Below are 26,090 nucleotides of genomic sequence, written 5' to 3'. Positions count from 1 at the left end.
TGATTAATTTTAGACCATTTCTCTCGTTTGCTGAAGTCATCCTAGCACTAATCTTGTCTCCCAAAATGTCCACAAGTTCATAGCTTCAAATTTATTAGGTGCATACATAATCCTATTCTCCAAATGATTATAGTACCAGCACAGACCATGAGGGAAACCCTGCTTGATACCTTCACTCAAACCTCAAGTTATTGTTGACTATTTTTTGAGCATGATGATCCAACCACTTTCATCAAGACTATATTTAATGAGTTTACTAGTGAGAACATTTATGGAAGACAGTGTCAAAAGAATATTAAATTTAAGGTTTATCACATGGACTGCTCTCTTCCAAATCACTAAACCCACCTCCTTGTAGAAGGAAATGGTGGTCAAAAACAACTTGCTCTTAAAAAATCCATGTTGGCTGTTCCTGACCATGTTATCTGGTGCTCCAAAACAGATTCCATAAATTGAATGCTCCCTAATCTTTCAGGCAGAAGCACTCTGGTATCTGCCCATCTTTGGCAGGGACAGGTAGGCCACATGCCCCACAAAGCCAGATCAGGACCAGGTAGGATGACAACAGCCCTCTGAACAGGTACAAGCAAGGGATGAGCTAGCAGTAGTAGTAGCAGCTTTGGCATTTCAAGGTCTTCCAGCTACAGCTACTCCTCACTTCATGTCATGGTTATGTTCTTGAAAAATGTGACTATGCAAAAATGATGTTAAGCATATCCAATTACATCACAGTAGTTACCTACTAGCAGATGGAGGCCAAACAACGGTATAACCAAGCATTGTGCAACTTTAAATGATGGTTTAGTGCCAAGCTGCATGTGGCAGCAGGGAGCAGGGTCAGACCCACACCTCTATTGTGTGGGGTTCTTCCCCTGCAGCACGTAGCTCTGGGGTCCCAGGAGCTGCCTAAGAGCTGATGGACACTCCATGAGCTGAAGCCAGAACAGCTTAGTCCCAGAAGCTACATGGAGGGCAGGGAGTAGAAGTGGCTGGAGCCATGTGCCACCAGGCAGCTCTGCCTGTATAGGCCATGAGCACCTCAAGGGCCTGCTGCTGGTGCCCAGGGTTGTGCGCCATAGGGAGGAGGACCACATGACCTTCCCCCCAAAAAAACTCTTCCCACAGCTCCAACCCCATACCCTCCCCAACACCCACCCCTCAAACCATATACAAGAATAAGACTTTATTTTGAGCTATTATGCAATCACTTCTATATACACTATGCAAACATGCATAAATTGGGACAAAAATATTTTTTGAAATAAAATTAAATTATTTATTGTAGGTGTTTGATTTTTAGTAGGATTTTTTTCTCCCAGTTCCAAGATGGCACCCCTGCAAAGGCATACTTCCAGGGGCAAGGGGAGGGACTTCTGGTCACCAGGTGGCAAATGGGGGGGGGGGGGGGGGGGGGGGGGAGGGAAGGATGGAAGCCTACACTGCAGCCCTCAGCAGCTTAGCAAAGCTCATTAAGCAGCCCTCCAGCCAAAATAATTGCCTACCCTGTCATAGAATCAATCATAACTTCCTTCTCCCTCCCTTACACTTAAGTCTTGAAACACAGATGGGAGAACTCCCAGTCAAACTCCCAGTTAGCTGTCCTGTTGCCTGCCTCATGGTCATTCCCTCCTTGCAAGCCATTTGCATAACATTGTGGCACCATACCTTTCTGCTTTTCTGAGGCCAATTAAAATTTATTATGAGCTAGCTGCAGCTGTGACAAATCAAAATCCATGTTTTCCAGAAAAAACAAACAAACAAACAATGAAAATGTCAGTTGCTGAACCCAACTGTGAAAGTAAAAAAGCCTGTACTTTCCTGAAGACTAGACACATACTAAGAAGTCTACATAACCCAAAGAAATGGCTGTTGACTTTCTCCAGACCTACTTAAAAAAAGTCAAAGTCATTTTTGAGAAACCATCAAGAGTTTAAGTGGCATGCATCCTATTTTGACAGGACAGGGAGAGATTTTTTTTTTGTTCTGTTCTTCCAAGGAGCACATTAAGAATAGCTGGAGTGCCCAGAAAATAAAAGCACCTCAAGAAGATGTGCTTCAATTTCTATAGAAACCAAGCGCACTTTTAAAAAAAACTATACATACAGACATATTTTTATTAACGGTATTAACAGATCTTATATAAAATAATTCTGGGACAGATGTAAATTCAAAGCTAGATGTGTAGATGTCCTTACTGGCTGTTCTTAGTCCTGGAACTCAAGTCCGTCAGGGTTCTCATTCAGGTTCTGACACCAGAGACTACATTATTTGAGGAGAATGGTCACATTATTTTACAAACTGCTTAATTTATAAATATATTATCAACAAATATTTATTAAAAATCATTAAGCATTGTACAGAATGTCCAAAGACAAGTCCGTGGTAGAAAACTGGTCTTTTTTAAAGCTTTGTTTAAAATTAGGAGGTCAATTTCTCTAGCAATGCATCTATTCCTTTTGCATTTTTATTTTTTTTCAAGTTTGGAATGAGACCTTTTAGTCCTTTTTTGACATTATTTGATACTTCTTGATCTGTGCTCTGTAAAAGGCTGCAAAGAGAAAAAAGAAAGGGTGGAAAAAAGGATTAGATTTCAGAAGTCAGGTTTTAACTTTACAAAAAAAAAAAAAAAAAGGTCAGCATGAGGAAAGTCACCACTTAGAGCCAGGTATAGATTTTTTTCCCCCCTCCCAAGTATTCTACTAACAACACACTACTGGTGGCACTAGGTTTCACTACATGTGAGTTAACAGATTGATAACAGATTTAAGTCTCAGCATAATGCACTACAGGCAAGGGCATGGTAATTACCAGAGAATACATTATCCCAAACTTTGCTCTGCAGTCAAGGAGCAGGATGAAGCCATTGCAGAACCTGCCTACTAGGTGGCAGAGAAGCAAATTTGAATTGAGGAAACTGCTACCCTTGGGTGAAACCTATAATGGTAATGGGCATGACACACATATTGATGCAGTGATTCTCAGCCCCCCCCCCCCCCATTCTCTCTCTCTCTTTTTTTTTTTTTTTTTTTTACCTCAAAGAACCTCTCAGAAAGTGTTGGATTTTAGCTTCCTCTTTTTTGACCATGGCAAAATTCTTCTGGTGCAAAGACTACAGAAAGACGCTATGGATAACACTGTAGATTCCTGTGTTAAAGCTTTTGGCTTATCTTGGTAATCGTGCAAGTGTTTGCATAACTAAGTGCTGATGTTCCCCGTCATCCCACAACACCTTTAAAAGGATCTTGTGGCACCCTAGGATGTTGTGTGAGAACTTGTGGCACTCAGGGTGAGAATTACTTCCTTTCTATACCACAGAACAGCCTTTCCTCTGGAGTAACTGGCAATACCCCAAAGCAAGCATGCTTGTGCGCCTCCACTCTATGCTTCTTATACTTCAAGACCACAGAACTTTCCGTGGTTTACTTGAAGTCAGTTACCTGAAGACGAGCTGTCTTTCCAGGAAAAGTGACAGTATTTCTACATTAACAGCAAAAAGATGTTATTAGGAGCAATAGGGCAGTAGGATGTCCTGTTGCTCAGGTTATTATACTATCGAGGACAGCCAGAAGTTGGGGATAGTAAGGACTAGCTTCGGTCAGTTCAACTTCTGGGCCTTGTACCACGAACTTGCCATAGGATAAACTAAAATTCTGTGTGTATTTCTTAGGTTCCTTACATGGATTAAATAGAGAAAACGGAATTGCATAAGACTGAAAGAATTAAATGTGGCTTGAAGACCGATTAAAAATATACTTCCTCCTTGTACCAAGACTGATGGTATTAGGAGGCAGGAAGCCATGTTATTTACAACAAACAGCAATGTTATTTTTATCTACTTTATCACGAGATCTAATTCTTTGACTGTGACTTAGAATTCCTACTGTGAATCTTCTAAGTTTTTAGTTGTAACAGACTCACTAACATCTGAAGAGTTGTTCATTTAGAAGTCCTAATGGATACAGATCATATGGCTGAACTATAAGAAACAGAAATTAGAAAAAGACAAAAAAAAATCATAGCAAACAACATATTAGGTCAACAATGACTGTTGAATGACTATCAAAGATAAAACTTGTAAGGCTTAACAAAGAGCATATTAAAAGTAATCCCATTTGGACTGCTCCGTATAAATTTGTAGTTAAGGGAAAACAAGGTTTTCTGTGGGTGATATTTTATTAGATCAATTGTATGGTTGCAATAGACTTAGACAAGCTTTCAAATGCAGTACTTTCTTCTTCCAGTCTGAGGAAAAAGGTACAGAAAGAACTTAAGAACCCTAAAACAGCCTGCAGGGCTGTGAAATTGGAATAAAGAGATGTTCTCATGCATATATAGCATGAGAAGAAAAAGATAACTTGATTAGAGGTGACCTAAACCTTTCAAAAAGGAAGAGGGTGTTATCGCCTGTGGTTTGAAGAAAGATTTGTAGGAGTCGGGTAAATTAGCTAGCCATGAACTCAATATCTGCATCTGGTCTGGTGTCCATTCAACTTATGAATTTTTGTTCCCCGGCTCACCTTTTAAAAGTGTTTTATACATTTCACTTGAGCATGAGGACAAATAGGTCAGACTGAATAGCTGTTAAAGGATTTTTGTCAACTACTTGTACGCCCAAATCAAAGCAGTTTTCAACCTTTTGGAATGCATATTAAAATGAATTCCAGTTTCCTGCATTTTTAGAAGAACAATTGCCAATGATACATTCTAACAGTGCAATCATATTTGCCACTTGATCACAGAAAGATTTCTATCCATCTCAGAATCTATATATATTTTGTCTACCTAGAACGTAGCTTATACAAGCCAAGAATTTTATTCCAGACCTCAGTTTACAGAACATCATTTAAATGATGCACATTTTTTTCCATTCAGCTTCAAGGATGGATGCAATTTTTAAGGCCATGTCTAAGAACCATGGTGATGGGTATAACCCAGTTGTGCTCAACCTCTGTCTGGCAGACTGGGTTGGCCACGCCCATTCTATCTGTAGGCTGGATTTAACGGATGTTCCTGATATGGTGCCTGGGCGGGCACGGTAGGTGCCATCTGGCCGCATGGACAGAGGCAGCAGGCAGGCTGGCTCCAATGCAGCCCAGCAGGGGAAAAGACCTTGACCCAGCCCTGTGGAGAAGGAAGGGGGCATGGCCAGGCCCTAGCCACCCCACTGAGGGAATGGGGCATGACCATATTAATGGCTACTGCCCTCCCGCTGCCATGATTGACCACAAGATGAACATGAGCCATCAATGTGATGCTGCAGCTAGTAAAGTGAGCAAGACACTGGCTTGCATCCATAAATGCTTGTCAAGCAAATCCCAGGATGTCATTTTCCTGCTGTACTCAGCCTTGGTGAGGCCACAGTTGGAGTACTACATCCAGTTTTGGGCTCCACAATTCAAAAAGGATGTGGAAAAGCTTGAGAGTCCAGAAAAGAGCCACATGCATGACCAGAGGTCAAGAAAACAGACCTTATGATGAGAGGCTGAGAGCTATGGAACTCTTCAGCCTAGAAAACTGCAGGCTCAGGGGTGATCTGGTGGCTGCCTATAAGTTTATCAGGGGTTCCCCCAGATCCTGGTGAGCACATCTGTTAACCAGAGCACCCCAAGGAATGACAAGGTCAAATGGTCACAAACTCCTCCATGACTGTTTCAGGCTGGACATAAGGAAGAACTTCTTTACTGTCCAAGCCCCCAAGGTCTGGCATACACTGCTGCTGGAGGTGGTTCAAGCACCTACTTTGAATGCCTTCAAGAGAAATTTGGATGCTTATCTAGGGATCCTATGACCCCTGCTGACTTCCTGCCCCTGGGGACTGGAGGTCCCTTCCAACCCTAATGCCTATGAAATTACTTGAGCCATGGGGAACACTGTGGGCCAGATGCAGTGGTTTTGCAGGCCACATTTGGCCTGCTGGCCAGAGGTTGAGAGCACCTCTGGTCTAAAGTAAGAATCTAAATAAAACAGAATATTGATTTTTGAGTCAGTTGCATAAATCTTGTCTGCAGGAAACTGTATGACAATACATGTGGGACAATCTCACTAAAGACTTAAGGATTCCTCTCATTTCAGTGCAGCTACTTCTAATTTATACCTATATGGAGAATAATGGGATTTAATTTATTTAAAGATCTAAATGGGCAACAGAAGTACCAGAAGTTCAAATATTAGAGCATACCAGTAATGTGCTATGGCGACTGTTAAGCTGCACATATAAGCCTCTACAAACATCAAAGCCAAGAGCTTCAAGTGAACAGCACTGGTAGTGCACAAATTTAGGTCTGGATTATATATATATATTTCCACAAACCAAATCCACTGCTGCAAGCAGAAATGGCATGTTTAGAATGAGAAAAAACAAGTCAGACAATATTTTATAGCCATTTGCACAACTTAATGGCAAAAAAAGAAAAAAAGATAGACATACTAGGGCAGCTTTTACAGGTACAGCTCTTTTTGTATTTCAGTAAGATTTTATGTTAAAAAAAAATGGCAGTCATTACTTGTATCTGATTAGAGCACTTTAACTCAACCCTGTTGTACAATGTAGGCAGTCGCTAGACTAAATTAATGCAATTAAATATGGATGAGAAATTATAATACATTCTGGAAGTTAAATGGGCACTACATAAAATAGAAGGAAAAAAAGCAGATTAAGAAATTGATAGAACCCACAAATTTAACACACAAAAGGAAATCATGCCACGCATAAGGAGCAATAAGAGACCTGTGAAGTGTACGGTACATGAAAGAATTCCTACTTGGAAGAATTCACCTGTGATCAAAACATGGCTATTTTAGTATCGCTTTCCCTCTCTGGGGAAGGTGATATTTTAGCAACAGTAAAAGATGTCAGATTTACGGCCTTGGAAATTAAAAAGTCTTCTTTTGAGCCACAGAGCAGCAACAATCCATGCTCAGGAAACTATCACATCTGAATAATGAGCCAAAAATACCAGATACAATGTAAACAGACTTTAGCTGCTGTTGTATCCTTGGTCTCTTCACTGAAACTAGACAAGGGTGTGTTAGAGCTATGTTTGGTGATTTCTCTATCCCAGCATGCCTCTATTCCACTGCCCTTAGCTGCGTCTGCACGGTTTAGGATAAGGAATCTCTGCCAGCCCCCGGGTAGCCACACGGTTTATGGGTTGAGAAGAAATTACAGACCACCGTTTGTGGAGAAAGTTAGCCTACAATATCACCTGCTCAAAAGTGACCCCTTTCATAAGCAATCAGCAAAGAGAGAAACATAAAAATATTTATTACAAAATGAGAACAGGCATAAGGAATGGGTAACCAGTTTTTGAGATAAAAAAAAAAAAAACAGATATGGAAGTAAACAAACATTAACCTGTTCTTACCCTATATCTAAAATCAAAAGTTGCAGTCCTTAGCCAGCTTCACAGTCTAAATGCAGCTGTCAGGACTTCCTGCATCTCCCCATCACCTTTTCTTGGCTGGAGGACCACAGTCCCTCCTTCATACCCAAGAAGACTGAAGGCCAAGGCTTGCTTTCAAGGTAGGATTAAAGTAGCCTTGCCGGTCTGGCTATTAAAATATACCACCCCTTCATTTCTAAGGGACTCACACTAGACCAGTAACCTCTCGATACCAGAAAATGCTTATTTAAATCGGACTACAAATTTGTATCCTTTTGAGCCATGCAGATCTGCTTCTGAGTGGCCAGGTGTCACTCTTTCAGCTCTTTTTTTAAAATATAAAATTAGCACCATCTGCCCAGACTCAGGCTTAGCAGCGTCTGCATGGAGAACTAGTAAATAAACCAAGTCAAATGCTAATTCTCAGCCACTGACTCTAAGTGTGAATAAGTCAGTCATTCAAGTTAATCATCGCCTTACTAAATCCACTTCAGCCATAATATCAAGATGCATCCAAACTACATTTACATTAAAACACTATAACATATATAGATATAAGAATAAAACTGAAAATAGTTTTGTGCTAACTACAATTGGAGACTAAACACCACAACTATAAACCTAATTTGGGAAAATACCTGTTCATGTACACAGTGAACCCCCCCCAGAAGTAACTTTGTTTCGGGATCAATCTGTGACAGCAAGACCTGTGCCATTTTACCAAAGTGCAAGCAGAAGATAAACATTAATATTTCTCAAAAAAAAAACCTCTCGGCTTACATTATGAAAATAATTTTTAGTTAAAAGATACTGAATAAAGAAAACAAGTGGTAGGACCAATTAAATCAAATCATACAACTCTAAATCATGGAAAATTTTCACATAATACATTTTAAACAGCTATGCGTAGGATTAGAGACTTTAAAAGGAATTAAATGTATTTATTATACGTTAACAGATATGTTTTTGAAAGTTAAGGTGAAAAAAAAAAGGGTACGATATCTTAAGTCAAAATTTCCACAGCCTGTCCTATAGGACTCCCACAATGCAGTTAAGTAAAATAAGCTTAGAGAGATTTCAATCTAACTGTGGTTTGTGCTACCAGGTCCCTTCAACAATGATCCTACTGAAGTTTGCAGAGAGTAAGTTAGTGCTAAGCTTAGTACATAATGATTTTCATCAGTTCAACCATTGCTAGCCATCTATAAAAAAAGTAGCATGAGAGTATCAGTATAGCCTTCCCCTAAGGGCAACAGGAATTAAGAGTCGGAAAGCAAAAAGGAAAGAGACAAAAGGGTCTAGATATGTGTGCATGGCTGCACACTGTAGCGCTATACTACATCTAAATGAAGAACTCATGAGCTGAAGGCAATCTAGCTACAGCAGCACATAGCCAATAGTGGAATTCTGTGATCCGATGAAACTTCATGGGTGAAACGCTGAGGGTTTAAGTTACTAAATTCCCGATTTCCTGACCAGATGGTGAAAAATGTTGGTTTCAAAATGAAACTGGCAATTGTTTAAATGCCAATAGATGTATTAACACAGCTTTGTACAGCACAATGGTCTAATCCTGGTGAGATCAGTAAAGACACAGCAAGTTGCATGGTTCATTCCTTTATCAAAGTGAGAAAACATAATAAACATTGCCAAGTCATTGGCATAATAAACTTTTGCCAAGTCTACTCTAAGAAAAATATCAACTCTTACATGCATGGTAGGACGTGTGACTGTTGGGATGAGGGAGTGATCCTAATCATGCCACTGTTTAACAGAAAATTTGCAACCCAATAAAGACTTAGCAAGGTTCCATCCAGGGGAGCCTAAGGCACCTCCAACCATGGAGTTTAACCTTACAATGCACCCAGCAAGGCAGACAAGCTCAGTTGGTTGGCTGTCTGGCCCTGCAGCTCCCTTGGGAGGTGCAGGACAGGGCACATTTAAGTGCCAGGTCATGATGAATTTACCGTGATCTGGTACCTCAGCACACTGAAAACCATACAAAATACAGCCCCATGTAGGGTTAGACTATGTGGCTGTCAGCCTGTTCACATGGGAGGGAGAGAAGGTCCAATCAGATGATACACGTTCAATTTAAGGCACGATAACAAAACAGTCACAAATACATCCCACATATGTTGTGGAACATTTCTGCAGTTGGTTTCTTGTTTTGTCACTCCTTTTAATTCCCTGAACTTGTGGGCCAGGTGACTTGTTATATGTAATGCATCATGTCATAAATGTAACATCTGCCAGGGCCCCTAGATGCTTGTTGCCTATTAACATAGATTCACCAAAGAACCATAAATACTTAGCTTTAGTTGGCATATTTTTCTACATCTGGTGAGAACAGAGAGAAATGTTTCTATTTCTTATAGAAATAGATTTGTTTTTCAATCTTTAGAAGGTTTTCCAGCACAGAACTATTTCATAACAGTACCTCAGCCTGCGGGAACAACTACAAGTTCTGGTCTGTGTTCACATGTACTTTAGAGCAGAGCACCAAGAATGGGCATTAATATCATATTAAGAGCAAGCAGCACAAGTGCTAGTAAGCAAGTGATTGAAAACCAGCTTTTTGGTTGAAAGCTTTAAACGGTAGTCTCTCTGGTTACACCAAAGTTTAACTTTGAGATAAAGTTAGGGATAGATGCATATCCTACATACCAACAAAGAATAATGGCACCTCGATTGACTTCTGCCCAGGACTTCATTTTCTTAATACTGACACGTTCTACCAGTGTTCTTGCAAAACACTCTGTTCAGAGACAAAAAAAGCCAGAGAACATTAAATAAATCCTCTGCAACAGTGATCAGATCAAATAGTTTTTATCCATTCAATAGTTACCAGTCTATGCTTACACTCAAAATAATTGGCTATTCAATACAGTCAATACCTTTACACACACAAGACCAGTTCTAAGCATCACTCTGAATTAATTAGACAATAAGCAGCATTAGGCTGTATGAAAACCCACTGGTAGTTTCCTTTTCTTAAAAGAATACCTAAAGCTATTAATATTTTGAAAACATGTTTTTACACCAAAAATGGGCTCACTGAAAATGGGACCTTCTTAAAAAACAGTTTTTTCCCCATGTAAAGCCATTTTTGCTTACTTTACTCACAAAACATTTTTATTACATTTTACTTGTTAACCCTGCAATAAATATAACCAAGAGGAAGGAAGATTCTTTTCCTTTTTCAGTATCACTAGCAGAATTATTCTTCAAGTTTCAATTACAAGATGCAGCAGCTGTTCAACACTACTGAAGCAATGGAGTTTACCCACGCGTCACTGAGGGCATAACGGGTCTCACAAAACTATTATTACTGGTAGTGTATGAGAACGAAAAACCTAGCTGGACTTTCAAACCCAGGACGAGTTTGTAGAGCTGGTTTTTAGCAATGCTGTTCTTAAAAACTGTAAATTTAACACATTTGATTCAGAAATAAATTGTGACATGATAAATATGGAAACCCATTTTACAGCCTCTTTACAGAGTAGAACTGCCACAAACCCACCATAACAGAAATGATTACAAGTTCAGGACTATTTCTTCATACTAATAACTTATTGGGGGATGAGGTGGGGACGAGAGTGAAAATGCCAATTGATCCCATTCAGCCTAGGCCCTTCCCCACCCATCACTGGGTGTGACCGATGGAGCGGGAGGGCAGCATCTCTATCGAGACAGGCCTGGTTCCCAATGGGCAGGGCACAAAGGGGCTGCAAATGGATGGCGAACAGCATCTGGGAGCAGGACAGATGAGCGAGGCCAGGATCCTGGGATAGTGACAGAGCAGGGCCAGGGGCCGAGGCCTGGGGCAGAGCTGAGATCCGCTCCCTGCAATGTGAGCTGGTTCCACTGGCAGGTGGAAAGGATTGTGGCTCTGCCCTAGGCCCCAGCCCCACAGTCACCACCTGGCAATCCCAGCCCTGCCTGCCCACCCTGCTCCCAGATGCCATCTGTCTAGCCAAGCGTAGGGCTGCCCACAAGAGTCCTGGGCCAGTCTTCATGGAAAACACGCCTGCCCACCCCTGTGGTGGGAGCACAGTGGAATTGCTGGGTTGCCTGGGCAGCAGGGCCAGGGCCAGCAGCAGTGACACCGGCAGCAGAAGGAGCTGGAAGCATGAAAGCAGAGTGAGCCACTGTCGCATGGGCTGCTGCAAAGCCCTTCCACCCAGCCCTGTGGACTACAGCTCCTGGCATGCCCCAGAGCTGCACAGAGGGATAGGGTGGCTGCACTCTGTGCCAGGCAGCACCTCCACACCCAGAGGAGCAGGTCTAGCCTTGTGCGTCACAGCCCCGCCTGCACCTAAGCCAGGCAGGGCCAAGGAAACTGCTGTGGGCCAGATATATATCACTTAGTGGGTGGTATTTTGCCCACCCGCTGATATAGCTGGTGACAACTAAAAAGTATCAGATGGTCATCGTATGTACATGTAATCTATTTCTTGCACATTCTCTGCCTTTTCCATATGTTGATATCCATTTAAGAAAGCCGTGGGGGTTTTTCCCCCCCATCTCTTTTTCTGTTTGAAATTAAAAACCTTGTCTAATTCTGCTGAGAGCTCACACATCTTTCATTAAAGATGAATATCTAAGCTTACCTTCTCTTCCGCTCTTCCTCATTATTTCATCTTGTTCTATTAACCATTTCAGAACCAGATGACCTGCTGGATGCTCTGCAACATGAAGCTTTTAAAAATAAACAAAAATCAATGCCAGTAGTTTAAAAGAAGTCAAATGCATACCAGCACCTGCTTTCCCCCGTGACACACATTTAATTCCGTTTCCCTTTTTGTGCACATTACCCTGGGCTATTTTGACTGGTAGTTATAAACAAATACCAAAACATTCACAAGTGTAGGGTTGTGTTTAAATGCTCATTCCAATCTTCATCTACAGCTATTCTAATTGACCTAAGCCACCCTCTCCATTTCTGATTCATGGTCTGCATTAAATCACCTGTACTACTCCTCCTGAGCCAACTCCTTCTCTGCTCCCTCACACACTTTCAACTCCCATTTATTAGGGTTCCCTCAGTTAACTGCCTCTATGCAAGTCTGTGGGTCTTCCACATGGTCAAAGCCTTACACGCATTACTAAAGGGTTTATTGGAATTCCCAGAGTTTAATGTGTTAACAAGATATTAATATGTCTTAACAGCAGCACTGTCATGGTTAAACAAACTAAAAAACAAACAAACGTTGTTTAAAATGTAAATAAGCTTCAACTGGAGGCATTACCTGGCCATCTGTGCCACCTGGAACCAGCTCTTCTGTTGCCAAATTAGCAATGGCATCCATGGCAGGCTGGACATCACCAAGAGCTGATCCTAAGATGTCTGTCACCAAGATGCATGTAGTTTTGTCCATCACCATTTCTTGGGCATTTTCTTGCAAATATGTCAACAAAGATGGGGAAATGGCTTCCAAGAGTTCATGACGACGGGTAGCTACATCTTTCTTACTGGTGAAAAAGACAACGTGCCCAGTATGGTGGCCTTATTACTACAGGAAACTTGCTTCGTATGGAAGGTTAAATAAAAAACAATTTAACTTGCATTTTCCAGTTAGACACCTGTGGGCCTAACATATGGCCACTTTTCTCTATTACAAAGTAAATCAGATTTAATGAAATTTCACATCGGCAGGTTTTAGGCAGTTAGAATATGAAAAGTTTAAAACTACACTATACTCTTTAAATTCAAGGTCACTGGTCAAGTACAGTTAGCTCTTGTTACAAAGCTAACTTCACCCAATTTCATTTCCTTACTGGGTATGCCATTATTCTACTAAGGAAATCCCTGTGTGATCTCAAGCTTTGGGGGGCACTGTTTAAGTAAGTATTTTCCCCTGAAGGGATTGTAAACACAAAACAAAAAAGCACACAAAACCTGCATTTCTCAGTTACCTGTATTCATTGCCATCCCCCTGTTGCAATAGTTTGATGATCTCAGGCAGGAAATGGGCAGGATCTCTTGGGCTTAGCAAGTACAATAGAACCTTCCTTCCGTATTTGTTATTTATTATATTGGGGAGGGCAGCATTTATTTCCTGTAAGTATTAACAGACATCAACATAAAGCAGTAGAAAAAACAGTTGTTTCCACAAACAAACCTGCACTCTGATTCTGGGGAGAGGAAAGAAAGATACCACAATTTAGGCTTGATGATTTAACCATGAAAAAAAACAAAACAAACAAAAAAACCCCAACAACCTGAAAGCCTGGATCAGCACAAAAGTTCTAGGTAGGGTTTGTCAACACTAGCCACTCTGAGCCTTTTTGGGAGAGAGTGGCATAAAAAACAAACAAACAAACAAACAAACAAACAAACAAACAATGTTGAATGAGAAAAGCCAAGACGAAATATATTAATGTTTGTAAAATATTATGATACTCAACTGTAAGTACAATTCCTATTTCAAGTGCCTAGAGCCACCGGATGGGTTAGACAGAATAAATCTTTCCCCAAGAGGTTACAATTTAACAGACAAAAGGCAGACTTCATAACATCTTAGTCACACCAGATCATTCATGCAACTGGTAGCTATAAACCACATGTCCATCTGTGTAGCAGAAGGCATGTATTACGGATACCTAGGAAGACACTATCCTGAATGGCTTTTGGCCACTTGAATTCAACAGTAAAATCAACAGTTCTCAGGAAGACAGCAAGCCTGACTTCCCTTCTGCAGCTTACTTAAGCATTAGAGATAAAAGCATAGGGCACTTGCAAGGGATTAATGGCAGGCTAAGAGTAAGCACCATGTAGTTAAGATGATGCCCAAGAGTTTTTACAGAGGTAAAGGAGAAAAATATATATATTCACAATGCTGGGGGCTTTTTGTTTACAGAAGGGAGCCTGTTTATTCACAGGTCAGGAAGGAAAAACCCCATGGTCAGATTGGTAGACTGGGGGTGTTTTTTCCTTCCTCTGTAGTGGGGGGCATGGCCCTCTACCGGGGAAATCGCTTGAGCATATAATGACATTTCATAGAAGCAGGCATTTGCTGCCATGGTTTCCCCACTTTATCTGGTTATGGTCTGTGTTGTGCCAGGGTTGATGGAAGTCTTATGCAACGTTTAGATGGATTGTATAGGATGGTTTGGATAGGGATGATCCTGCTTCAGGCAGAGGGTTGAACTAGACTATCTCTGGAGGTCCCTTCTAGCCCTACTTCTCTATGATCCTATAATAGGAAAGTACCTCCATTAACATATCTGAGTGTATTCGTGTTCTGTTCTTCCTACTGTGGGTGATTTTGTTTTCTTCGGCAATACAATATTGCCTTCAAAGTGCATGGAATTGCTGGAGATTTAGCACCCTGCCCACTGGCTGAGGAAATTAAAAAAAAGTGACAGTCATTTTGTGGTACATGCTTACACCCAATACTTTAAAAAATAAATACGTAAGAGAAGGTATTATAGAGCTCCAGGCACTTTCAATATATTCTATAGCCCATGCTGTAAGTAACTAACAGCTGCTCTCCAAATCCCTTAAAATCCCTAGTTGGAAGGATTTTGGTGGTGGAAACAACAGCTGGCAAAAGATGAATTGAACAACCAGTACCTCTTGACCCATTATTAGCATCTGCTTTGGGAAACAAGTAACATTTTGGCAGGCGCTGGTAGTGGGCAAAAGATGGCAAGATACCTGTTCCACTGCTATAGCTTGAAGTGGAAACTTAAAGTGGAAACACACACATCTCTCTCACTGCCTAATGATGTACTGAGTACTATCTGGAACTGGCTGATGGATTAGTCAGTATACTAATTCTGTAGCCTCTAAACTTCAGTCTAATAGAGAAGTATATTCTCAAAGCAAATAAAACCACACACTTCTCTCAACAGGACTGGAACTTGCAGACTATTATTCCAAATTCCACAAAATATACATGTAAGTGTACACGCACATCAAGTGGACAAAGGAACCAGGGTATTTCAAATTGAACATGGTTATCAACTGAAAAGGTTAGTTTAGGAACAAAAGATCTTTTTATGACAAAATAATAAAAGAATTAGAAAAATGGCATTTGTAGGTATTGATTCTGAATTCAACATACATCACGTACATTTTCAAAAGAATACAAATGTACCTTGTAGAGCCAAAACAAGGTATAACCCTAACTGCTTTAAGTATGAATTGTGTAAGGGATTTTGTAGATTTCAGTTGTAGGGCTGTACAAAAATAGGGTGAGGGAAAAATCTAAGAGTCACATTGACATTGTTAATAACTCACATATTATAGGCTTAGAGACAACTGGTTCAGAAAGGCATAAAACTTTTGTAGGTGAGAGCCTATTTCTGTTTGGTCAGAAGTAGCTTAGGCCTCTCTGGACCAGTTCAGGTGATAGCCTGCTCTGTCTTTTACATGACTTCAGGCTAATATGCCTCTCTCTATATATAATCAAAGTCTTGACAGAAAATACAGACAGACCTTATGTCTACAATAATTTTTTTTAAGTTCTTCTTTAGTTGACTCACATGTTCCAACAAGTTGCTAGCCCTCTAAGGGTACCAATTTAAAATAGGACCAGAAGGGACCTTTATATAAAAATGTTGAAATATACAAATGAGACTACAATACCCAAACATGAGGGCTTGTATAGCCAAGACAACCGATGAGAAGAATGACTGTACTATAGGAGTTTGAGAAGAATTTTAAAGAATTTCCTAACAAATAGATAGCCTGCTATCCAAGTAGGGGCTCAGTTCTTAAGACAATACAAATAAAGAGAGATTCACTCTGACAAATACTGCAGGGCTCCTAAAGCCATGTTCTTAACACCCCCAAACCAATCCTTTGTACTTCTTTCCACCGACAGCCACTGATCTTCATTTCCAGTCAAAAGTACTGGTTTTCAATCCAACCCATAGAACATTAAAAAAAGAAAATAAATACTTGAATCCAAGATGAGATTCCCCCTGTGTTGGGTGAGGGGGGTAAGTTCCAACCCTGTCCCAGTCTCTCTCCCCACCACCTCAGCCCCAATTCCTGCCCACCATTTACCCTCTGGCTTCAGCCCAGGGCACAGAGCACCTGGTTGCTTTGGGCCCAGCCCAGCCCAGCCTTAAGGTGGGAGCTGAAGGGTAAGTGGCAGGAGAAGGGGCAGGGCCAGGTGACAAGGGTCAGGCTGTCTGACTCCCGTATGCATCACCTGATCCCCTCCACCCCCAACTGTTTACCCTTCCACCACCTGTTCTCCACTGCCTAAATGTTATGAAATCAAATGAAATATTTTATTTTAAAGATGAGATGCTAGAAACCTGGATTTGAAGGCTGTAGTAAAAATACAAGAACAACAACATTAATAAGTAGTCTTTCCCCAAGCTCTTCTAAACTGGGGCCGGAAATCAAAATAAATATGGAAAGATAAATAGGTATCTGAAAAACATCTCTGGAACACCCCTTGCAATAGCTTAAAAATGCAATTAAATCTCTCTTAATTGCACTGGTAATGTTTAATATAATATTTTAGGAAAATTCAGCTACTTACAGATATGATTAGTTGTTTCATCAACTTGGTATCATCAATGCAATCAAACGCTGCAAGCAAGACCAAATGAGAGAATTCACCCTGTAAGTACCAGAAACCAAAACACTTTAAAAACATACTATGTACACTCCTTGAATTGTAACTAATTTCCTAAAGGTCAGCAATGATGACAATCTGCCCCAAGTGTGACAGCTACTCCAAGCGCTTGTAAATGATTTAAATCTATTGCTAGCAGTCTTAGCTATTTTCTGGGGGAAGTAATACCCTCGAGTTTAAATTAGGAATGCTAAAAATCTGGAGATGCCTCTATAAATTGGTGCATCACCCTGTTTGGACAGCAACATAGTACACAACATTTATTATTAATGTTCTATGTAACCAACTGAATTTAATACACACATTGATTTGTAATTGGAAATCTCTTTAAAAAACTACCTTAAGAAAAAAAAGATCTTATTTGTAAAGCAAATCTGTTATACAACTGAAGCTAGTTACTAGGGCTGTGCGGTGGCTGAATCTCCGAATTCGAATTGAACCAGGAGACCCTTTAATCTCTCCAAAGCAAAATCGGAACTCTCCAAATCGGTTTAGAGACAGACAGCTTTAAAATGTTTTTTCTACGTGGCTCAAGGTACCAGGCAGTTCGTGAACGCTGTGATGCTGGGGTGGATGGAGCATCCCACAGGAGCTCAGGGGCTCCCCAGCACACTCGGCAGCAGACCCAGAAGTGGACCAGAAGCACTTACAGTCCATTTCTGGGTCCACCCCGGAGCATGCTGGGGGGCCCCCTGCACTCCTCCAGCTCAGCAACTGGTGCCTCCCGTGTCGGGGGGGAGGGGGCGGCACCCAGGGTTCCCCCCAACAGCCAATCGCCGAGCTGGGGAGATGCAGCGCGCTCCCCCGGCAGACCCGGAAATACTTCCGGACCACTTCCAGGCTCACAGCCGAGTATGTGGGGCTCCCCCCCATGCTCCTATGGGATGCTCCATCCATCCCAGCATCCATGAACTGCACCTGGGACCTCAAGGTATGTAAAAAAAACAACAACCCCCCCCACAAACATTTAAAGCTGTGTCTATGGCCGAATCACTGACTCTCCAAAACAGCATTGAATCTTCAGATTTGGATTCAGCCAAATCAAAACTGGGGATAGTGATCCGAATCAATGAATCAAATCACTGTTCCCGATTCAGGTTGAATCTGAATCGAATAGGGCCCATTTTGAACACCCTTAGTAGTTACCACCTTTGAGGAGAAAGTCTTGATTAAGTCCAAACCTACATCAATGGGACTCATTCAGCAACTTTCACAGAAGCTGGACTAGAATTTAAGCTTCCAGACAAACAAGAGGTCTTTACCCAATTCTTAGGTTCTTAAATGCCTATTGTGGGCCACTTCTGAGAGACGCATGTGTATATGCTGCACACTTTCACATAACAGTAAAAGAACCATTATACTGAAATAAACCAACTAGTCATTTAACCCCTCTCCATTAAACGGTCAAAGCCGAACGGTTTACATAAAGACATCATCACCATATATCCCTAAACAGAACAAATGTGACACTTTGGAAGAAGGAAACTTTTCTATAAAGCCCAAACAGACGTTTGTTTTTGCACTTAAACAGGAGGCTTTGTAACAATTTTACTATTCAGATAGCTGGTTCCAAGTTTCTTCTCAGCTCAAAGTACATTCAAACTGGGAATGACTTGACAATTAGGAAAATGTTGCAGTAACTACTTAAGTTAAGGTTTTTAAAATCACTCACGGTAGTTATTTTTTCAATGTAAGTCTTCATTGTTTTCAGGATGATTTTCCTGTCCTATCCAAAGAAAAAAAAGGAGCAACATCAATTGGTAACAATTTACAACAACTAAGATGCTATTGGCAGCTTCTTTCTAAATGCTTAGTATCAGTTCATTTATTATAGGTGTTACATTTTCATTTACTAATCAAAGACCTTAATCTTAAGTGAAGTGTTACACCAAAATACATGGAAAAGTCCAAAGAAAGGAACCCCTACAGACTGTTACTTGCATTTTGGCCGCATCCGCATCACTAAAGTCTCCCTTTTACCACTCTTCCTTAAGTTGGCACGGCACAGAGTTCAAGCACTTAGTTTACTGCCTCTGTGTGAAAGACTTTTCCCCTTCTATGTATATGCAAAATTTTAGTTCTATAGCAGTCCAGCAAAAGCGCATGATGCCCCTTACACTTAAACATGGCTCTCTGCTCTGCTCTCCTTACATGGTTTTACATATCATCTAATCTTGAAGGAGAAACCCCAAAACATAAGAACTAGTGAATGGAAAGTATTTCAGTTTATCTTTTTAACCTTTTAAGGAGCCAATCATGTTCTGTATTGTGACCTTCTGTACCCCTAAATGTCAACTACCCAATTAATGTGCAACCAAAAAGTCAGGCACAGACAAAAAACTACATTTCAGCCTAGAGCTCAAAACCTAACTTCTAAGATGAGGCTGGATAGGCAAAAGCTGTGCACAATACCTTTGGTGTGCCATGCCATAAAGAGTGCATGGCTACCCGGGCTCCATCATGTGTATGTGCCAAGTAGATTACTGCTTCTCTGATGGCTTCAATCATTTCCTGAGGAAGAACAGATACAGTAGGTAGTTCAAGACAGATTTCTTTTTATGAAAAGTGTTTGAGGGGGGGCAAGTATTAGTCAGCCTTCCCCTCAAACTTGTAGTCACAAGCATTATTGGTTGAATAGTAGGAAGTTAAAATAGGGGGTGGGAAGAAGGTGCTACTGATTCTAGATAATGGGTGGCCAACCTGACGTACACATGCTGCAAGTGGCATGGCAGCCTGTGTGTGTGGCAGAAGGAACAGGCAGTACAGTCACAGATAAGGCAGGAAGCAGAAAGCAGGTCAGGATATGAAGCAGAGAGCAAATTAGGGAGCAGAAAGCAGAGCAGCAGATGGGGTAGAGGAAGGGGATTGGAGTAGCAGTCACAGAGGGTAAAGGACTAATTTGTGGCATGCCTACCAAAAAAGGCTGGCCCCCTGTTCTAGGCTACTGATGTAGGACATGAAAAAACGATGTTAGAAGGGCAACACCACCATGGTAAAGAGGCAATCCTAACTGGAACACAGTTATGAAAGAACATCTTTCTCCTGGAAAAGTCACAAAAAGTTAAAATGTCCCATGACCTTTAAGTATATTTCATCATTTAAAAGGAAAGAGAGAGGAAGGGAGGAGGCAGGTGCATGGATAACATTAAAAAACAAAAAAACAAAACATCTGGGTCAATATAGCTTTGGGGAAGGATAGGAAAAGAAGTTCTGTTGTGATGGTGGTAATACTATCCTGTGCACATCCTTAGGTTTGGATTTAGATACAAAGCAAGAGCTCTGTAATGTTAATAGAGAGAAATATTCCAGGAACATGGTAGTCTTTGTTTTCAATTGGAGAACAAAGACTACTAATTAGAGGTGCACTGATACTGTGGTCCGATATCAGATCGGTACTGATATAAAGAAAACTGACTGTATTGGATATCAGCCTGATAAGTGCTCATGCATATGTGCAGCCACAGTGCAGCATTCAGGCAAGGAGCACAACCCAGCAGTATGTGGAGAGCTGCGTGCAGCTGGAGGTCTGGTGTGGTGGAAGGGGAGGGGGGAGGGAAGAAGTGTGGTGGGGAGCAGAGCAACATCCCCCCCCAAATGGTGAGGGCGGGGGTATGGGCAGAGGTTGCCCAGCCAGGGTGGGGCATGAGACAGAGCTGCAGCTTGTGGCCAAAGAGCTGGAAGAAAAAAAGAGTTATAACTATTCCAGAACTTTTTATTTCTTTGCTAGTCTCCAATAGGAGTTTGGAGGCAAGACCCCTCAGTTTTAAAATGGTGCTCAAAATCACTTTTTGAAAGGAATTAAATGACATGTGGTTGCTTGCAGGAGCAAGGAGCCGGTCTCTAATGATGGAGGGGGTACTTTCCAGCTGTATGTTCCCGTGGTTCTTTTAAATTGTTACTAACCATTCTGACAGAGTATATAAAGAAACCTTGAAGAACATGGGTACATGTCCATCTGCCCATAACTACACAGTGAGACCCTCCTCATGGAAGCATTACCATTGACTTCAAATCACACCTTATTGTCAGTTTTATAGAACCACCACCATGGGCAAGATACCTGTAAAGAAAGTGTTCAAGAATTGCCACACACGGACAAGATTTGTTTTTTTGGTAGTTGAAGGGAACATTTTTTCATTCTCACTTTACTGTGAGATATGGAAATCATAAGAAAAATAAAACCACCGTACATCATTACTACATAGAGATTTCAGGAATCTGCGCTATGGGTACACCTGTGACAGACTGGTAAAGAGGGCTGATGTGAAAACATTAGATAAATCACCCACTCCCATTTTGCATACAGTGCAAGCTGAAAAAATAAAAATAAAAAAAAAATACTGTAATCACTTATAGGCTCAAGCTCAATATGTACCCAGTGCCAACCTTCAATTCTGGTGTGCTAATGAGAGCAGTGCCACTCTAATAGTGGCTATGTGACAACTTTTCAGCATGTGACGTGTGCAAAGCAGAAGTGACTGGCCACAGTATTTTTATTCCAACACTCCCTAGCATGGTCTGAAGCAGTGTAGACATACTTTGGAGAGAAACTTCAAACCAAGACAACATGTTAATTTACATAGACTTCAAGTACTTGGGTGATAAAAATCGGGGATCTGTGTTTTCTGTTTGCTGTGGAAAAATGCTAATTTTCTCCTCTAAAGGAGAGGAGAAAAAAAAAAAAAAAAAGCAGGAAACAGAAGCTTCCCTTTGCAGGCTGGCAGAATTTCATATCATCTCCCCCCCCCGCCCCGGGGCCTCTGCAGTCCAGTGGGCAGAACCTGGCACAGGAGGGTAGAGTAGGGTGGCAGGCTTCGTGCTGCCATCAGGAGCCCCACACCAACCGCAGCACTATGATGAGATGCCCCCTGCCTGCCTGGCAGCAGTGGGGGGGCACAACTTGTGCCTGCCTGGCAGCAGCACAGGGCATCTCACCATGGTGGGGCAGCTGGTGTGGGGCTCCCAGCAGCAGCACAAAGTCTGCCACCCTGCTCTGCCCTCCAATGCTGGGTCCTACCCGCTGGGCTGTGGGGAGCCCCAGGGGCAGGGCAGGCAGCCCTGAGCCCACATTTCCCCCCCCCCCCCTACGGACTCCACTCCATCTGTGACACCCGTGAGGGAGGGGGAGCCAGGGTCCACGCTCTGCTCCAGTTGCAGCGTCCCACAAGTGGCAGCTGGGGCTCAGGTACTGCTGGTGGGAAGCAGGAGGCTGCGGGCCCTTGCCCTGGCCTCGTAGCTCTAGCAGTTGCAGGCTCCCTCCAACAGGGCTGGGGAGGTGGGAAGGAAGAGGCACTGGCAGGGCCAGGGGGCTGTGGCCTGAGAGTGAGTGGGCATTGACAGGGCTGGGGAGGACATGCCATTGTCCCTGATTCCCAAGCCACAGACAAGGGCAGGGGCAGGACACTGGGATAAGTCAGGGCTGCTCGGCATCACAAAACAGGGAAGACAAAAAAAGACAGCCACAACTGGACCCATGTCCTGGTGAACAAAAAGGGGCAGGAGGAGCTCTGACTTTCTACAACAAACAAACAAACAAACAAACAAACAAACAAACAAACAAACAAACCGCCTAAATATACAGGTATTTAAAATTTATTTTATTATTGTAAATATAATGGAGGCACTGGTAGGCTTCCAAACTGCAAATATATCAATAAAACATAGTGTTCAACTGATACCTATTGTATGTACATACATACATACATACTTGTGTACGGTATATAGTTTTAAATTGCAGGAAAAATGCAGATTTAGGGTTAAAAAAAAAAAAAAAAGAATTTTGGATTGTTTTTAAATCAAAGAATTTGCGATTTTTAAAAACAGAAAACCAGGATCCCTGGTGAGAATGTTCCTAAAATGATAGACTTGCATATCTTTTAACACAAAGCTAGATAAAAACCTATTTGAAAATCCCCTGAGGATTAGAGCCATGGCACTGAATTCTCTCACAAGGTAGGAGCTGCTATCACTTGATAAAACTTAGCCACAGCATACAAGCAACCTACCCAGGAAAAAAAAGTCTATCATGCCAAGGGTCCATCTTACCTTTGCTATCTCAGCTGACCACTTAAAGCTATAGGTGGTAGTTTACATCTCCCAGGACATCATTAAAACATTTTTATTAAAGTCATCACAGAAATACTTACAGATCTTTGTTTTGGGAGAGCATGGATGAAGAAGTCCAAAAATACTTTATGAACAAGTGTGTGCTTTATCACAGCCTCCCTATATTATTGAAAGGGAGGGGAAGGAAAACTTAATTAACTGGAAACTTTTTTAGCCATATTCAAGTAATGCATCAGGCAGCTTGTTGAAACATATTTGATTTCTTATAGCCCAACTAGCTTGCAGCTTCCTGTCTGATGATGCTTAAGATATTGGCATATTTATGGGGTTTATTCAGTTAAAGTAGTTGACTCATGATGCAAAGGAGCCTGCAATCTATCAGCTCTATGGAAGCAGTAAGCAATCATCCTCAATAAAGTACTATTAATGTTTATAAAGGTCAAAACAAAAGCAGAAGTTTATTTTGCAGCATGCGGATTTAACCAAAAGAAACAAACAAACAAAAAAAACCCCTACATTTTTGAAAACCTAGCAAGGTGCTTCTTTCGGAAACCTCTGGATTGGCTTACCCAAAAATCCTTTGTAAAGAAATACCTGAGGAATACCTGGCTGCTTAATTCTAAATATTTTTTTTAAATAGAAACTGCAGAATAATAAACCTGATATTTGCAGTGCATGAAGCATCTCTTAATAGCCTGGTATGCAACAAATACTGTAGTCTCACCCTCCCCCCACACCCCGAAATCAGCTTCCTACAAATTGGAATACACATATTAAGTGGGAGACTGATTTTCTGCTTTGGATAGAAGCATCCTGCTTTGATTCCTGCTCTACAGTGCCCCATTATTACTATTCAAGCAGCTGAAGGAGTTAATTGACTTAATGAACCATTGTTTTTCACTCCACCCGTGTTAATGATGGTCTCTCCTTTACAGCGGTCTTGATCAAGCTAACTTTCCTTACAGTAATTTATGTCTGCTAGCTTGTCCTGTTAGGCTAAGCAGGAAAAGGAAGGCAGATTAACTGAAGATTAGGGGCTGCTCGTGGTCTATGCAGCCATAACTCTGGAAAAATCTTTATTTCTTCATTCTACTTTTCAAAAACATGGTGCAATTTTATTCTGGAGTGTGTTATATGTAACAAAATATGGTATTCCATAATACTGCATTATAATTTCTTCTGGAAAGTACTAGAGGTTAGTCACAATTAGAGTTAACATCATAAATGCACAAGAAAGAAAGCAGCATTTCCTACAAAATGATTGCCACAATACATATACCTAAACACTTTGCCCAGTTAGTTGTCTCATTTTAAGAAAAATATTTTGGTCCTTACTTTTGTGCCATAGGTGTAAGAATCTGTTTCATTTCATCCAAAATGGCCTCCTCCTTTTCAGGCTGTGCTTCTAACACTTTATCCAGTGTTGAGTGAACTGGTGACTGAAACAAAGAAAGCCCATATCAAGTGTTATTAGGCCTATTGAGTTTTAAGAAAAGTTTATTTTGGATTCAAAATGGGGTAGGAAGGGGAATAGGACTCCCAAACACTATATTCAAGAGTTTCCATTCACCTAAGTTGGTTCTTTATATATGTTTAACACAATAGAAGCAGTTATATTAAAAAGATATTATTATAAGTCAGAATTAAAAAAAAAAAGTTTCTATGAATTCAGTGTAGTCGTTAGTATACAAAGCTACATGTCTCTATGCTCTGAACAGGTCCTTAACAACTTATGAGATGGTCAGGCGTAATAAGAAATCTTAAAAGGTAATTTAACTACAGGCAGTCAGGCACCATATTAAGGAACATTTAAACTGCCATGCATTGATGCATGTATCTCCATGCAAAAGTTCAAGGGGTCAGAGGTAAGCATGGCAGCACATTTGTATAATACTGCTTTCATATCCAAAAAGGCTGGGGAAGGAGGACAAAGAACTTACCCACCAAGTGTAAGCACCTTTTGATGTCCAATCTATCCCATTACACCAATATCTCTTCCATGAAAACTAGTTTTAGAAACTTAATCTAGTCACAGGTTCTACTATGGATCACTATCTAGTTAAGAGAAAAAAATTGAATTCATAGAATATCTAGGCTTTTTAAGGATGTTTGCTATAATTCATTATAAAACCAAAGCTTTGGAAAAAAAATAGTCTTGCATTTATGAGCACCTGTAAATGTGCTTTGGGGCTGCTCCGACACACTATAATTACGGCACGTTGGAGGAGACTTGATTAATTGAGCCTGTTGAAGCATGGCAATTACCGCGCTCCAGCCAGCCTCTGCGTCTTGTGTATTAGCGCCCCCACACTTCAAAACGATGGTGGGAGCGCTCAAACTAAAGCATTTCAAGTGAACTTTAGTTCAAGCACCCCCACCATCATTTTGAAGCACAGGGACACTAATACACAAGATGCTACAGTACTTTAATTAGAGCAGCTCTCAGAGCCACTAATTAAGAGCTGTACCCCTCCCCCCCAGCATGTGTAAAAGTGCCCATTATGGCTGCAAAGAAACTTTAGCAAAAACAGTTAAACAACTGTCCTCAATTATTGATTCTTTGAACCAAAAAAAGAAATTTGAATTCCCTCACCCTTAAAGTTCTTTTATTGCCAGAAAGAACTATATAAATCAAGACACAGAAAGAACTATGGTTTTCTACAAAGGCATACATTTTTCTAGTAACACAAAATAATAATATGCCCAATCAAGGAAAAATACAAGACACTTTGTTGTTAAATATGAATGCACAGGAATAGCAAACACACGAAGCATATTTTTAATGATCTACTATTGTATCTACCAGGATACAAAAAATCTCTGTCAACATATTTTCTAGGTGTTTGACTACTTCAAGGTAGGCTTTTTCACCTAAGAATGTTCCAAACATCCTACTGAACAAGTTAATAAACAAGTGACAAAAGTAGCCTTTTAGGGGACTTAGGCCCCCTCTACACATTACACACATTACTCAAATAATTGTGCAATTCATTTAGACCAGCTACTAGGGCTGTGTGAAACAGCACCATTTTGTTTCGAC

The 26,090-nt window shown here is 41.1% G+C and overlaps 1 protein-coding gene across 3 annotated transcripts in view; it reads right to left on the bottom strand.

Moving 5' to 3' along the window:
* Positions 1 to 2,094: 2,094 nt before the first annotated feature.
* PUM3 (pumilio RNA binding family member 3) overlaps positions 2,095 to 26,090 on the bottom strand; it is a 41,227-nt gene continuing 17,231 nt past the window's right edge. For all 3 annotated transcript variants that reach the window (XM_006263331.4, XM_014608772.3, XM_019478156.2), the window contains exons 9-18: positions 24,386 to 24,489; positions 23,131 to 23,209; positions 19,397 to 19,495; positions 18,657 to 18,710; positions 16,889 to 16,969; positions 13,302 to 13,444; positions 12,635 to 12,857; positions 11,996 to 12,083; positions 10,050 to 10,140; positions 2,095 to 2,548 (exon numbers count right to left, since the gene is read on the bottom strand). In XM_006263331.4, the coding sequence (XP_006263393.4) occupies positions 2,419 to 2,548; positions 10,050 to 10,140; positions 11,996 to 12,083; positions 12,635 to 12,857; positions 13,302 to 13,444; positions 16,889 to 16,969; positions 18,657 to 18,710; positions 19,397 to 19,495; positions 23,131 to 23,209; positions 24,386 to 24,489 (1,092 nt within the window). In that variant the 3' untranslated portion in view covers positions 2,095 to 2,418. The remainder of the gene's footprint in view (positions 2,549 to 10,049; positions 10,141 to 11,995; positions 12,084 to 12,634; positions 12,858 to 13,301; positions 13,445 to 16,888; positions 16,970 to 18,656; positions 18,711 to 19,396; positions 19,496 to 23,130; positions 23,210 to 24,385; positions 24,490 to 26,090) is intronic.

Source organism: Alligator mississippiensis, chromosome 3 (assembly GCF_030867095.1).
Source record: "Alligator mississippiensis isolate rAllMis1 chromosome 3, rAllMis1, whole genome shotgun sequence".
Classification (NCBI taxonomy): domain Eukaryota; kingdom Metazoa; phylum Chordata; order Crocodylia; family Alligatoridae; genus Alligator; species Alligator mississippiensis.
Note: the sequence above shows the minus strand (reverse complement) of the source record. Positions and strands in the feature narration are given on the sequence as shown.